At 48.7% G+C, this 16041-nt stretch overlaps 1 protein-coding gene across 4 annotated transcripts in view; it reads right to left on the bottom strand.

The window, feature by feature from the left end:
* Window positions 1-16041, bottom strand: part of MTA1 (metastasis associated 1) — an 842399-nt gene that overhangs the window by 490705 nt on the left and 335653 nt on the right. For all 4 annotated transcript variants that reach the window (XM_085627173.1, XM_085627175.1, XM_085627174.1 and 1 more), the window contains exon 8: window positions 2548-2647. In XM_085627173.1, coding sequence (XP_085483299.1) covers window positions 2548-2647 — 100 coding nt within the window. The remainder of the gene's footprint in view (window positions 1-2547; window positions 2648-16041) is intronic.

Raw genomic sequence — 16041 nt, 5'->3', positions numbered from 1 at the left:
GTAAGTGCAGTAATTCCATAAAGAGTATATTGTATGGAAGTTTATTATGAACTCCACAGTACCATAATAGCTTTCCTGAAAACTGGGACGTTTGGAATCAAACTTCTAGGCACATTAAACCCACACTGATGCCAGTGTGGGATTTAATGAAAAATGCACTAAGAAGACTGGGGAGAGGAGTTTGCCTAACGGCTAGGGCGGTCGACCTCGAATCTGGGGAATTGGGTTTGTGTCTCGGCAACAACGCTGAACATCCTGTGATTCTGGGCAAATCACTTAATCTCACCGTGCCTAACAAAAATTAATGTGTCCTCATGTAATGCAACTGGTGCTATGTAAAGCGCTCTGATACCCGATTTGGGTCATGTTCGCGCTATATAAAACTCTGTAAAATAAAATAAAATAAAAAAATCTTAGCGATGCCCTCTGAAAAACGACCTAACTCTAGTGTACTGGCTGAGTGGCTGCTCGTCAGCTGCCACCAACAGACATGTTTCTGGACCCCTGAATCGAACGCCTGCTGCTCTGGGGGGTCTGAAACAATGCACATTCTGAGATGAGGTCCCAAGCCTCCTCCGCCAGGATGGGCAGGGTCCACGAAGGGGAAGCTTCAAAGGCGTGCCGCTTTGTAAGCTACCCCAGGTAGCTTCCAGCAACTGGTTCCCACTGTTTCTGACCCCACTTTGGGCGGGAGAATCGGCGGGAAAACCAATTAAGGAAGGGAGGTGTGCCCACCTTTGCCAACCCCACCCCTCAAGTGGGGGAGGCGAGGTGAAGCACAACTCTCAGTCCCCGCCATCTTGCAGATGGGGGACCCAGCCAACCAGAGAGAGGCATGTACCCTCTCCCACTGGAGGGTGGCATAATAGGACCCATTGGTCCTAACCTTTACTCACTGTACCACCCCTAAATCTAGTATTTAGGGGCAACCCAGTACCTTGCCTCCTCAGACAACAATTGACAAGAAGAAGAAGAAGAGAAGGAGGACCGAATAAGCCGTGCTGAAACTAAGAGGAGGACGCCCACTGGCTTGGTCCCAGCCCTACCGGCCTGTCCACACCTTGATCCTGCTCCAGCGAACTCCCGGTGTGTCCTGCGGAGTGTAAGGACTTGCCCTGCCTTCCAAGCCGAAGATTTTGTCTCTCGTGAGCACCATATTTGCTCACCTACAGACTCTAGCTCCGGCCGAATCCACAAGTCTGCATCACTCTACACCTGACGCCCACGGCCCGAATTCGAGTGGCCCAACACCACGAGGAGGTCTCCCCAGCGATCCTGACCCGAGATCTGGTGATCTCTGACCTGCCTCGAATCTCCAAACGCCGCCTGCTTCCCCTTTCTGTAGGATCCCCCCTAACCGCAACTGGAGCTGGTAAGAAAACCAGACGCCTAAGGACACCCCTGCACCAGACGTCGCACAGCCTTGGGTGGCCCAACCGACTGTGGCCCAGCATCCTCACTTCCCTCTCCAACCGGTCTTCACCTCCAGAAGATCTTCGTCCCCGAGCCTGCAGTCTTTGTTGCAACCGGAGAATCCCCATTGAAAACAGCCCACCAGACGCCAAAATAATGGCAAACTCTCATACCATATACTCTTTATGGCATTACTGCACTTACAGTGCCCAAGAATTGACTTCGACACTGTAGGGGTACAGGGCTCATTCACTGGTACCCTCACCACTGGTATAGTGTACCCAGCTAGAAGGGTGGATTACCTAAGCAAGGGCAGTGGATTGTAGGCATGGCACATAGGGATGTGTGCCATGTCAACTCTTCACTTTGCTCTGCACCAAAAGTGTGTGTGTGAGTGTTTGAAAGTGTGAGAGTGTGTGTGTGTGTGTGTGTGTGTGTGTGTTTGAAAGTGTGAGAGTGTGTGTGTGTGTGTGTGTGTGTGTGTGCGCGTGTGTGCGCGTGTGTGTGCGTGTGTGTGTGTGTGAGTGAGAGAGTGCGTGAGTGTGTGTGTAAGTAAGTGTGCGTTTAAGAGTGTGTGTGTAAGAGCGTGAGTGTGTAGGTACAGGGCCTCTAAGGGTGGCACAATATGCGCTGCAGCCTTTAGAGGCCTTCCCTGGTCACAGTGCCCTTGGTACCTAGGGTACCTTTTACAAGGGACTTACATGTGGCCAGAGAGTTGTCAATTGGGTTTTGCAACAGTACAGTGTAGGGAAAGAACATAGGCCCTGTGTACCTGGTTGGCAGGAACCTGGGAACACTCAAAGTACATCAACATTAGGCACAATGTAGGGGGCAAGAATACAAAAAGGGACAATTTCTTACACTTATAAGTAGACTAGTTTGAGCCAAATGGGTCTACTCCATTCAAACATACAGATGTAATGGTCAGGGCACAGGCATGGAGGTCTTGTTAGCAGGCCTCAGTGCACTATGAGTCCAAAACCCAGCAGCATCAGTTCAAAACTCTGAAGGGTGACCATACACAAAGAGGAATTTCTTAGAGATTCCATTAGGTATTACGACAGACTTGGAATTAATATTGTAAGTGTTTTCACCATAAAAATCGGTGTAGGTACTGTGTACTCCAATTCTTACCAGTGTGATGTCCCTTGAGGCCGCTGCAGCACTCATATGCAAGCTTGGTTGTCTGACGGAACTGCTGCAGTCTAAAGCACGGGCAAATGTACCAACTGATCTGGAAAATAATTTAAAAAATGTATTTTGCACAAGCAGATTAATACAAATGTATTGACAAATAGGCATTACAGATGCCCAAGTGCATTTATGTCCTTCATTTGAATTTACAAAGCCAAATTGATGCAAATACCCGTTTGCAGATTCACTATGAACTTTCCAATTTTACACATGAAAAAAGTTATCTTACCTGTAATCATAATTGCCCTCCTAGGAAATCTTCATTAGCGTTGTATGCCCTGTACAGTGGCAACCATCTGTAGTGTCTTGAAACAATTTAAGGGAGTTTATAATACTGAGCATTAAATAAACAATTTCTCATGATTGTTTATGATTTAAAGGAGGACTTCACTGAATGAGAACTATAATTACAGGCAAGTTTTCCTTCTACCCCAGAAAATCTTTAAATGATAGAATGAGGAATTTATAAAATAGCAAGTTAATCCCTCAAAAATACAGAAAGGAGAACAAGTGTTCACTTTACCTACAAGAGTTAGTAAGAAAGCCTGGAAAAGGGCTCTGGAATTCAAAACAAGACAGTAGTGTCATGAATAAATAGTATCTCCAAGTGGCTGCTTCAAATATATTCACACTTACTAAGTTTCTCTATAAAGCAGTGGTAGCTGCCTTTTCCCTCTCATACTTCATTGAGAGACCACAGGCCTGTCTGATCAAGCATTTCGGTAGTCTGATCTAATGCATGAAACAATCCCTCAAGAAGAATAGATGTCTTCCCTACATTAGATAACACTCTTTCTGGTGGATATTCTACTTACCCCACAGAATTCTTACCTTTTGAGTTCTACTAGGCGCCAGACTAAATTTGGAAAAACATTCATAGCTCTACTGCTGATAGGTGGTGCCATCAGCATCAGTCACAGTTCCACCCCAGACTAGACAAGCGGAGAAAGAATTATATAAATACCGTCCTTGTGTATGGACATCAATTCCCATCATCATTCTCCATGCTAGCAGACGAAGAATGATTGACAAGTGAAGTGATAGCAGGACGAGAGCAATATTTAACTTCGAATCTAGTCAATTCCAGTAGACTCCACCGAACAGGGGGGAGGGCAGTGAGGAATATGCAGGTAGACAATCCACGAGAAAGGCTTTACTAAAGGTAAGTAACTTACTCTTAAAAAAGAAAATCTACCTCCAGATGACTCACTTTATGAATCCATACCAAAGCAACCCTCCCTTCTCCAACTTGTTGATGAGCCGGAGAGATGGACTAAACACCAGGAAGTCCTGCAGGACTACAGATATGCAATTCACTGGATTAGTTTTTAGTGAATGTATCGATAGAGGCACATACAATGGCTTGATAGAGGTACAAAGTAGGAGCACGGCTAGTCAGAGCCGTAGTTGCCTTTGGTCTGGTGGAATGATTCTTGACGACCTGAGGAGGAGCGGTTTTGGCCAGCGCAAAGTATTCCTTAATACAAAGGACAATCAAGCGAGCAAGTCCACTTGTAGACGTCTGTGCCTCCTTTTGCTCCAGTGAGCCCAACGAAGATTTGATTATCAACACAATGCTCTTTAGTCCAGTCAATAGAGAAACTAAGGGCAAACCACGGGTCTTACCTTGTACCTTTCCTCTTCAGTAAACGGATGGAGAAGGAGGGAAGAAAGTGGGAAGTGTAACTGACAGCCCCACATGAAATGGCAACACCACTGCTGGAATGAAGGAGGCACTCAAACACTAGCTTGTCTTGGAAAAATGTTATATACGGAGGATCAACTGAAAGAGCTTTAAGCTCGCATAGAAGGCAAACAGAAGATACTGCAACAATCCTACATCTACCTTTGATACATTACCTCTTTCTTCTACTTCATTTTTAATTTAAACTGTTTCCTAACTAGAATATCCAAGGGGGCCCACAAATTATTTTTCCTTGTTAAAACTGCTTTGTGTTTCAGCAAATTGATATTTGTAACTGTTCTTGGGGTTTTCCATTTTTTTTCAACCAACCTATTTCAACTAATTTATTTTTCCACTAAATCTTATTTTCTTTCATTTAGTTTCTCAGAAATGGGTTTCTAAGATAGTTTTTTCGATGAGTTACTTTAGATACTAGAGTCTTTTCTACATGATTTACTCCTTACCTGTGGGGGCAAAAGGAGGTGAGAGGAATACTGAGTGAATGTTGAAGGAGTCGACTACGGGATGGGTTAAGATAGTGTACAAAACAACCCCATTCACACATCAAACCATTTTGACCTGGCGACTCCTTCCCAGAAGCCCCAGCTACAATGGCACCACTGGAGCACATACTTATTACCCCATCTCCCTATAAGCTAGTTACCAGGCTATATAACCAAAGACAGTCAAACACTTCCTTTGTCGCCCCCGTGCTTTGGAGCAGTGGCGAGCTGATCTCGGGAATCACCTACAGACTAACAGTGGTCTTATTGCTGCTCCCAGCTCAGGCACCTATCACCTATCACCAAAACTATAAGCTGAGACGCACCCATTTTAAATTTTTACATAGGTTATACCGCACCCCCTACAGCTACACAAACTGGTGCTATGTCCGAATGCGAACTGCTGGAAATGTCATTTGATTACAGAAGTGTTACTGATAATGCAATGCTTTTCAGAATACAGTAATCAATCAATCAATCACAGCACTTGAATAGCGCGCTCCTCACCCGGAGGGTCTCAAGGCGCTGGGGGAGAGGGGTCCGTTACTGCTCGAACAGCCAGGTCTTGAGTTGCCTCCTGAAGGAGAGATGGTCCTTGGTCAGCCGAAGGTGGATGGGGAGGGAGTTCCAGGTCTTGGCTGCCAGGTAGGAGAAGGATCTTCCTCCGGTGGTGGCTCTGCGGATGCGTGGTACGGCGGCGAGGGCGAGGCTGGTCGATCGTAGCTGACGGGTGGGTGTGTAGAAGGTCAGGCGGTTGTTGAGGTACTTGGGGCCCAGGTCGTGGAGAGCCTTGTATGCGTGGGTGAGGAGTCTGAACGTGATCCTCTTGCTGACGGGGAGCCAGTGCAGGTCTTTCAGGTGGCCGGAGATGTGGCCGTGGCGGGGGGTGTCCAGGATGAGTCGAGCGGAGGCGTTCTGGATGTGTTGGGAGTCTTTTTTGAAGTTTGGCTGTGGTTCCGGCGTAGAGAGTGTTCCCGTAGTCCAGTCGGCTGGTGATGATTGCGTCGGTGACTGTCTTTCTGGTTTCGGTGGGGATCCATCTGAAGATCTTCCGGAGCATGCGTAGGATGTTGAAGCATGACGATGAGACGGCGTTGACTTGTCTGGTCATCGAGACGGAGGAGTCCAGGATGAAGCCCAGGTTGCGTGCGTGGTCCGTCGGTTTGGGAGTTGCGCCCAGGGCAGGGGGCCACCAGGAATCGTCCCAGGCGGAGGGCGACGATCCCAGGATGAGGACTTCCGTGTTTTCTGAGTTCAGTTTCAGGCGGCTGTTCTTCATCCATTCGGCGACGTCCTTCATCCCTTCCTGGAGGTTTGTTCTGGCGGTGGCAGGGTCGTTGGTGAGGGAGAGGATCAGCTGGGTGTCATCGGCGTAGGAGATGATGTTGAGGTTGTGGTGGCGTGCGATGGCTGCGAGGGGGCTCATGTAGACGTTGAAGAGGGTTGGGCTGAGTGATAATCCCTGAGGTACGCCGCAGGTTACTTCGGTGGCCTCGGATCTGAAAGGGGGAAGTCGGACTCTCGGAGTTCTTCCGGCGAGGAACGAGATGATCCACTCCAGTGCCTTCTCTTGGATCCCGATGTTGCTGAGGCGCTGTACTAGGGTGCGGTGGCAGACAGTGTCGAACGCTGCGGAGAGGTCCAGGAGGATGAGGGCTGCTGTTTCCCCATTGTCGAACAGGGATCTGATGTCGTCGGTGGCTGCGATCAGTGCGGTCTCGGTGCTGTGGTTGGCTCGAAAACCGGACTGCGAGGGGTCGAGGGAGCCGTTTGTCTCGAGGAAGGCGGCGAGCTGTCTGTTGACGGTCTTCTCGATGACTTTGGCAGGGAAGGGGAGGAGCGAGATGGGGCGGAAGTTCTTGAGGTCGGTGGGATCCGCTGTGGGTTTCTTCAGGAGGGCGCTGAGCTCGGCGTGCTTCCAGCTCTACGGGAAGGTGACGGTGTGGAAGGAGGTGTTGATGATGTCCCGCAGTTGGGGTGCGACGATGGAGTCGGCCTTGTTGAAGACGTGGTGTGGGCAGGGGTCGGCCGGTGATCCGGAGTGGATGGTGTTCATCGTGCGGGTTGTGTCTTCGTGCTGACCGGGGTCCAGGCGCAGAGGGTGGTGGTGGGGGGGTGTTGGTCTGACGGTTGGGTGCGTGGTTGGTGCGCCGAAGCTGTTGTGTATGTCGGCGATCTTGCGGTGGAAGAACGAGGCGAGTGAGTCGCAGAGGATTTGTGAGGGGCGAGGTCGTTGTTTCCGGCGCTGGGGTTGGAGAGCTCTTTGACGATGCTGAAGAGTTCCTTGCTGTTGTTGGCGTTGTTGTCCAGTCTTTCTTTGTACGATGTCTTCTTGGTGGTGCGGATCAGCTGGTGGTGCCTGCGGGTGGCGTGCTTGAGGGCGGTCATGGTGGCTGAGGTCTGGTCGTGGCGCCAGGCTTTCTCGAGGGTTCGGAAGTTCGTTTTGGAGTCCTTGAGTTCGTCGGTGAACCAGGGGGCTTTCTTGCTGCCGGGTTTGCTGGGAGGGTTCTTAAGTGGTGCGAGCTCGTCGGCGCAGGCGGTCAGCCACTGCGTGAGGTTGCTGGCTGCTTTGTTAGGGTCCGTTGTGCTGGCGGGAGGGTTCCGGCTGAGGGAGGTGGTGAACTGCTCGGTGGTGACCTTACTCCAGCTCCGGCGAGGAGCCTGTTTCGGGTGGTGGTGGGTCGTGGTTTTTCTGAAGCTGAAGTGGACGCAGCTGTGGTCAGTCCAATGCAGTCCGGTAGAGTGGCTGAAGGAGATGTGTTTGCTGGATGAGAAGACGGGGTCCAGCGAGTGGCCGGCGTAGTGGGTGGGGGTGTTCACCAGTTGCTTGAGTCCGAGGTTGGCGAGGTTGTCCAGCAGGGTGGTGGGGTTGCAGTCCTTGTGGTTCTCCAAGTGGAAGTTGAGGTCCCCTAGGAGGATGTAGTCAGCGGAGGGGAGGGCTGATGAAGTCTGCGATGTCTTCGCTGAATTGTGCGCGTGGTCCAGGGGGTCTGTAGATTAGGGTGCCTCTGAGGGTCGTCTTGGGGTCGGAGTGTATCTGGAAGTGAAGGTGTTCAGCGGCGGTGAAGGTGTCGTCGGAGTTGGTCGTGATGCGGACGGTGTTCTTGTGTACGATGGCGATGCCTCCTCCAGTCTGGTTGACGCGGTCCCTCCGGGAGATCTTGTATCCGTCCGGGATGGCTGTGGCGATGTCAGGCGCTGAGGCGGCGTTCATCCAGGTTTCTGTGAGGAAGGAGACGTCTGGCAATGTTGTGTCGAGGAGGTTCCAGAGTTCGATGGCGTTTCTGTGTATGGAACGTGTGTTGAGCAGGATGTACTTGAGGTGGTTGTTGCTGGAGTTCGGCTTGACGGCTGCGGTGCTGGTACGGAGGCAGGTGAAGTTGCAGGCTTGGCAGGTGAAAGGTCCTTGGGTGCGTTTCGGGGTGGCTCGGTAGCAGGTGGGTTCTCTGTCTGGTTTGAGTGCGTTGAGGGTTGCGGTGTCGTAGGTCCGTCGTGAGGGCTGGCGTCGGTGGGGGCCAGGGGTCCTGGCGCTGGGCGCGGTCCAGACGCGGACGGGCGCAGACGGGCTTGCCTTAGGCGGGAGGGAGGGGAGGAGGGGTCAGCTGGGAGGCGGGAGGGAAGAACCAAACGGGGCGGGGCCGCACGGGAGGCAGCGGCGGGAAAACGGCGGGAAGGAAGCGAGCGCTGGCCTGGGCAGTCCACTAGGCATACGGGGCACAAGCAGAGAAAATACAATGGGGGCGAAACTGGCACTCAGGGTACAAAAAGAGAAAGGAGGTACAGGCACACGGGTACAAGTGGAAAAATACAATGGGGGCGAACCTGGCACTCGGGGTACAGAAGAGAGAAGGGGTCTTAAGGCAGGCGGCGATTGGTCAGAGCGCTGACCTGGAAGCAGAGCAGGCAAGAAGGCGGGCAGGCAGGCGGAGGTGGGGAAGTGACCTACCCGAGCAGCAGTACATATACTTTGTATAGGATTTCAAGTAAAATTACAGGTAAGTTACTTTTGAGATTACTTTTCTTAAACAGTGTAGTATACCTGGATACTACACTGAGACATTTCCTGTAAACAGCTAAGTAAAATGGTTTTTGTTAGTATAATTTTAAAGAATTTCTTTAGGTTTTTAAACTCCACACTTGGAACTTTTTCCAAGAAAAACAGACAATGTTATCCTACGGAGGAAAATAGTGTTATCGGTTTTAGGGTAAGTATTCGGTAGTGAAAGTTGAGGTTCTGGGGTAGACTCAGGGGTCCCCCAGGGTCAGGGATGCACTCTCGCTACACCCTCTGCGGCAGTAGGGTGGCCGGGTGCAGAGTGCTGAGGCCCAATGTTATTCAATGGGCGATAGGGGGCCTCCGGTTGGTGGCTGCTGATGAGCAGGCCACTCGGTTGTGGGAGCACAGCTCCTGGACTTTAGCTCAGGGCAAATAGGGAAAGAAAGTACCTGCCGGATCCTGGGCCATAATAGTCGGGAAGACCTCCTCGTAGCGTTTGCCCATTCGAGCTCGGGCAGTGGACGGTGGGTGCAGAGTGGTGCGAATTTGCGGTGTCCGGCCAGAGCCAGAGGTTAGAGATGAACAAATCCAGTGTTCACGGGAGACACAGTCTTTGTGGTTGAAGGCAGGCAGGTCCTCAAGGGTTTTCGAGGTTGCTGGCTGCAGGACACCCCAGGATTTCGCAGAAGCAGGTTCGAGGTGGAGACAGGCCGGTAGGGCTGGGGCCAAGTCAGTGGGCGTCTTCCTCTTGTTAGCTTCGGCACGGCTGTTCGGTCCTTCTTTTCTTGTAGTTTCTTCTGGTCCGAGGAAGCAAGGTTCAGGGGTGCCCCTAAATACTAGATTTAGGGGTGTTACAGGTAGGTAAAAGATTGGAACCAATGGGTTACTTCCCTGGGGTGGGTACACCCCTAATATGCCACCCTCCAGTGGGAGGGGGTATAATCCTTTCCCTGGTTGGCTGAGTCCCCCCATCTGCAAGATGGCAGGGGCGGAGAGTTGTGCTTCACCTCGCCTCCCCCACCTGAGGGGTGGAGTTGGCAGAGGTAGGCACAACTCTCTTCCTCACTTTTTTTCCCCACCGGATTTCCCACCGAAAGTGGGGGTCAGAACCAGCGGGGACCAGTTGCTGAAAGCAGCAAGTGGCCTGCCCATCCTGGGGGAGGAGGCTTGGCACCTCGTCCCAGGATGTGCATGGTTTCAGGCCCCCAAGAGCAGCAGGCTCTCGAACCAGGGGTCCAGAAACATGTCTGGTGGTGGCAGCTGAAAGCAGCCACTCAGCCTGGACACTAGTGGTAGGTTAGTTTTCAGGGGGCATCTCTAAGATGCCCTCTGTGTGCATTTTTCATTAAATACCACACTGGCATCAGTGTGGGTTTAATGTGCTGGGAAATTTGATACCAAACTTCTCAGTTTTCAGTGCAGACATTATGGTGCTGTTGAGTTCGTAATGACAAACTCCCAGCACCATATACTCTTAATGGCAGTACTACACTTACAATGGACTTAGACACTGTAGGGGTACAGGGCTCATGCACCTGTACCCTCACCACAGGTATAGTGCACTCAGCTACAGGGGTGACTGATCTATGCCAGGGCAATGGGTGGTAGGCATGGCACACAGGGATGTGTGCCATGTCGACTCTTCACTTTGTTCTGCACCAAGACACGCAGTCGGCAAAGGCAGTGTGTGTGTGTGTATAAAGGTACAGGGCCTCCAAGGGTGGCACAATAAGTGCTGCAGCCCTTAGAGGCCGTCCCTGGTCACAGTGCCCGGGGTACCATTTACCAGGGACTGATCTGTGGCCAGAGATGCCCATTGGGTTTAAGCTTCGATGCAGTTTTAGGGAAAGAACATAGGCTCTGGGTACTTGGTCAACAGGAGCCCAGGGCACACTCAGTCAAAGTACATCAGCAATTTAGCAAAACGTGGGGGCAACGATGCAGAAAGAGGGAACTTTCTCACAGACGACATATTGTCAAGAACAATTAGCTGTCTCTTGGGGTCTTATGCTCATGGCGTCCCGCCCAAAAGACATCTGGGAGCCATTTGTGGCATGGATTAGGGAGAAAGACGTGCCAACGTCGGAAACCGCTGGGTCCACCACAGAAACATAACCACTGACACAGCTTCACCTGCTGCTACGCCACATACCTCTGTCTGCGGGGCCCTTCTGTGTTTGATGTACACGCCTCTCTGATATAGATTTAGCCAAACTACGTTATTAGGTGCGTGCTCACTCCATAGTCAATGCAATGCCTGTTAATGTTATCTGCTGCCTTGCTGTAAATTTAACTGTCTCTAAACATGTGTGCGGTGCAGATGTACCTGCTTTATATGTAACCAAATTTGAAATGGTCACAAGCGTTTTATCTTAAACTTGGTTCATTTATGGTCTAACACTAGTCTCTTAAGTCCTTATCGTACACTGTAATATGTCTTTGAATTGCTTCATGGCCTGTAACGTCAATTCAGTTTGTTAAAACAATTTTTTTTGAAAAACATTTTGACCTGGCGAGCTCCATATCCGTGTTCTTCACCAATTTCCATAATAGCGCTTCAGATTTGTAAAATTACCTTAATAGTGATTGGAGGGCTTTTGTCCACTGATTGACAAACCTGTGCCATGCTACCTGCCTGCTTCCCCGTGGCCCGTTGCATGTTTTGTCTGCAGTGGCCTACACAATCTGCAAAATCATTAAGGTGTGCCGTCTTTCCATAAAATAGTTTTAATAAAAGTTACATCTCTGTAGAAAAGGAAAACACCCGATGTGTATCCACGAGAAAGTGACTGTGAAGGCAGTGATACAAGGTAAGGCCATTTTACCTGCATGCACCACTCTACACTAGAGGGTAAAAGTAGAGGTGGAGAAGAGCGCGCAAACTGATCTTCTAAGGATGAGATGTTAGGCAAATCTCAATACTAAATTCTGAATTGGATAAGGCAGGACAGTAAGGCCAGACATCTATGGCAACTGACTAATGCCAGCTCTGTAAAAAATGAACTCCATTTTGATAATGTTCATATTTAGTAAAACGGAAGAGCTGTGCAAGCATTTCAACCTCTTCATTTTCCCCTTACAGTACAAAACAGGTGGGCACAACCAAAGAGGTTTAATCAGTCTTTCGTTGTGCCAGATGACACAAATGGCGAGTAAATCAAGCAAGTAAATCAAGAAGAACACAGGATCATCCAACTAATCACTTGTCTGTTAGCTAAACCTAATAGATAAAGGGTTTGTTCGCTGTCGTTCCAGTGTTTTGTTTTTTTTGGTTCTTTTTTTTTTTTTTTATGAACACAGATGAATGAAAATGGCATGGCAGAGTTAGGATTTTCACGTCCGATATAATGACATGGTGTTTGACCGAGTACTGCTATGCAGACGTTTATTAAAATAGGCACGTTAACTCCTGCTACAACTGCCAACTGAACTGAATTCTACCACTAGCACATAAAGGTCTTATACAAGGATCTACCTTCAGACTGCATGTTTACCCAAAGATCTAAATGCGGTTAGCTTATATTCGACCCAAGAGGAGTGGACAGCTGTAAGTGAACTCATGCAAACTATATACTGCTGTTATTACTGGAGTCCAAAGCAACAACTCTAGAGGCACTAAATGAAAATACTGTTGAAAATAGAACTGAACGCCTTGGGGAAAGGTAGCTGCTGTACACACTCAGTGTAGTTTATGCCACAACCTGAGCTGGCAAATTTCAGCACTAGGGTGATGGCCATAAAATTCGGTTGGCTTGACTCAGCAGGAGTTATGAAGGGTGTAACATGGCTCTGGTAAAAAAAAAAAAAAAAAGGCTTTGAAGCCAATGTTATACCAGCAATTGTTAGGTCTCGCCTGACCCAGCGCATGCGCTGGGCTGCTAAGACTTATTGAGAGGGTTCCAAAAAGTGCTAACAGGCCAGCCTAGAGCTACAGTGCATGTGCGCGGGCACGCGCGCCGCGCTTTACCGCGATTAGTTTCACTTTCGCAGCCGCTTTGATGTTTGATCGTGATCGCGATCACTTTCGCGGCCGCACGGCCGCTTTGCATAGCCAATAGGTCTCGCTTTTGGGACCTTATAAGTATTTAGTTATGCAACTGTTGCATAGCTAAACACTTATAAGGTCCCAAAGGCGAGACCTATTGGCTATGCCAATGCTTGTTTAAGTGGTCAGTGCATGGTTAGAGCAGCCACAAACTGGCTGCAAAAAAAGACAGTCACCAACACATCGAGGTAAAAACCTCCTTCAGTGCTGCAAAACATATATACCCAATCAATACATGTACACAGATAAACCCTTAAAGTAGGGATATATATCACTAACAGTTAAAACACATCTTAAAACATAAAGTACAAACTTCTCCTAGTTCTTTCACAGCCTAGTGCAATGGAAGGAAAATGCTACTTACCAGTATGCATCTGTTCTTGGCATGTAGAGCTGCAGAGATTCACACTCTGTGCATAGATCGCCATCTGGTGTTGGGCTCGGATGCTTGCACCTTGTTCTTGTCTTGGAAGAAGTCTTTTGTAGTCACGAGATAGGTGACTCCTCCCTTGGACGATAGTGCGCATGGGCATCGACTCCATCCTCAGATTGTTTTTCGCCATGAAGAGAAATGATGGAGTTTGTAATAAACAGAAAGATGTCCATGAGAATGTATCTAATTAAGGTAACACTGCAACAGATACAGATTCCGGGGAGGTGGATGGACGTGTGAATCTCTGCAGCTCTACAAGCCAAGAACAGATCCATACTGGTAAGAAGCATTTTCCGTTCGTGGCATATGAGCTGCAGAATTTACACTCTGTGCATAGACGGTACAGCAGTGTCTCCCCTAGCGGTGGTCGCCTGTATCGGTTGCAGTGGTTTGAAAGAGTTTCCCAAGAACAGCTCGGCCTACAAAAGCTAATTGCTTTGCCTGCACATCTACACAATAGTGTTTGGTGAAGGTGTGTTTTGTAGACCATGTTGCTGCCTTACGAATGTCTTCTAGGGGAATGTTCCATAAGAATGCCATAGAAGCCCCTAGTTTGCGTGTTGAATGCGCTCTAGGGGGAATTGTTAACGTACGTTTTGCTTTCTGATAGCATATTTGAATACATTTTACTATCGACCTGGCAATTTCGGCTTTGGAAATTGGATTGCCTTTATGAGGTGGTGAGAAAGTTGTTTTGTCTCCCTAAAGTTTTTAGTCCTAGGTAGTAAAGTCAAGCTCTTTTGACGTTGAGCGTGTGAAGAGCCCTTTCCGCTACAGAATCAGGATTTTGGAAAAAAACTGGCAACTCTACTGATTAAGGAGGAAAGCAGAGATTACTTTGGGAAGGAATTTTGGATTTGTCCTAAGAACCACCTTGTTATGATGTAATTGTAAGAATGGTTCTTGTATGGTTAAAGCCTGGATCTCACTTACACCCCGGAGAGAGGTGACTGAGACAAGGAAAGCTACTTTCCATGTTATGTAATTGTTATTCGCATTTTTGTAAAGGCTCAAATGGGGGACCCATGAGTCTAGTAACAACAATGTTTAGGTTCCACACTGGAGAGGGTGGCAGTCTGGGTGGAATTATCCTTAGGCCTTCCATAAAGGCTTTGATAGAGGGTACTCCAAACAATGACAAATGTCTGTTTTGTAGGTATGCGGCAAGGGCAGCCAGATGTAATCTTATTGATGAGTATGCCAGATTGCTTCTTTGTAGATGTAGAAAATAGCAGATAATGTTTTGAATTGAAGCATCCAATAGGTCAATTTTGTTATTATTGCAGTAAATGACAAATCTCTTTCATTTAGCTGCATAGCAAGCTCTAGAGGTGGGGCATCTGGCTTCCTTAATAATGTTCATACAGTCCGGTGGGAGGTTAAGGTAACCTAACTCTAGGATTTCAGGAGCCAGATCGCTAGATTCGGTTGTGCTGGATCTGGGTGCCTTATCTTTCCATGGTTCTGCGTTAGCAGCTTTGGGGAGAGACGTAATTCTTGGTGTGGAACTACTGAAAGTTCGAGTAGTGTTGTGAACCATGGTTGCCGTACCCATGTTGGAGCAACTAGGATCAACTTGAGAGACTGCTGTTTGAGCTTGCGTACTACTAGTGGAATGAGCAGGAGTGGCGGAAAAGCGTACACAATCTGCCTGACCAGTTCATCCATATCGCATTGCCCTTAGACAACGGGTGTGAGAACCTGGCAGCGAAGGATTGTCATTTTGCATTTACATGTGTGGCGAAGACATCTATGTCTGGTCGGCCCCACATCTGGAAGAAGGGTTGAAGAACTTAAGGATGAAGTTCACATTTGTGTATCTGTTGAGTCGGACGACATAACAGATTCGCCATCCTATTGTTCACACCTGGAAGATGTTCTGACAGAAGATATAGGTTTTGTGGAATGGCCCATCTCCATATACTTTGCGCTAGGTGAGGCAGATGCAAACAGTATGTTCCTCCTTGTTTCTGTATGTAATACATTGCTGTCATATTGTCTGTGCGAACTAGGACAGCTTTGTTGAGGGGATGTGTTTGGAACGATTTTAACGCTAGAAAAATTGCTGGTAATTCTAGGTAATTGATATGGAACAGTTTTTGTTGAGTGGTCTACCTGCCCTGAATCGTGTGGTTTAGGAGATGGGCTCCCCAGCTGGTGAGTGATGCGTCTGCTGTTAGCACTATCTGTGGAACGGCCGCCCTCTGGAAAGATTTTGCGTGTTCCACCACTGCAGAGAGCCATGTGTGCGGCTGTCCACCAACACCAGATCTGTAAGTTGACCTTGAGCCTGGTTCCACTGATGTGCTAAGCATTCCTGTAAAGTTCGCATTTGAAGTCTTGCGTGAGGTACAATGAAAGTACAAGAGGCCATCATTCCTATGAGTTGCATAAACACTCGTGCTGGGAGAGTGTTGTGGCTGAAACTTGGAGATGAGGGTCTGCATACTGGCTATCCTTGTTGATTGGGGTATGCTAGAGATTTGGAAGTGTCTATTGTGGCTCCTAGATACTGATGCATGTAGGAGGGTGGAAGGTGTGACTTGGTGTAGTTTACTGTGAACCTCAAGTTGTGTAGCAGCTGAATGGTTTGATAAGTGTGGTGAACACACTGGTTGTATGACTTGGCTTTTATCAGCCAGTCGTCGAGGTATGGAAATACATGGATTTGTTGTCTTCGCAAGTGTGCTGCTACTACTGCAAAGCAATTTGTGAACACCCTGGGTGTTGTGGTCACCCCAAATGGAAGGACTTTGAACTGATAGTGTTGGC

The sequence above is a fragment of the Triturus cristatus genome, chromosome 9, assembly GCF_964204655.1.
Source record: "Triturus cristatus chromosome 9, aTriCri1.1, whole genome shotgun sequence".
NCBI classification, from domain to species: domain Eukaryota; kingdom Metazoa; phylum Chordata; class Amphibia; order Caudata; family Salamandridae; genus Triturus; species Triturus cristatus.
This window is presented reverse-complemented; position numbering and strand designations above follow the sequence as displayed.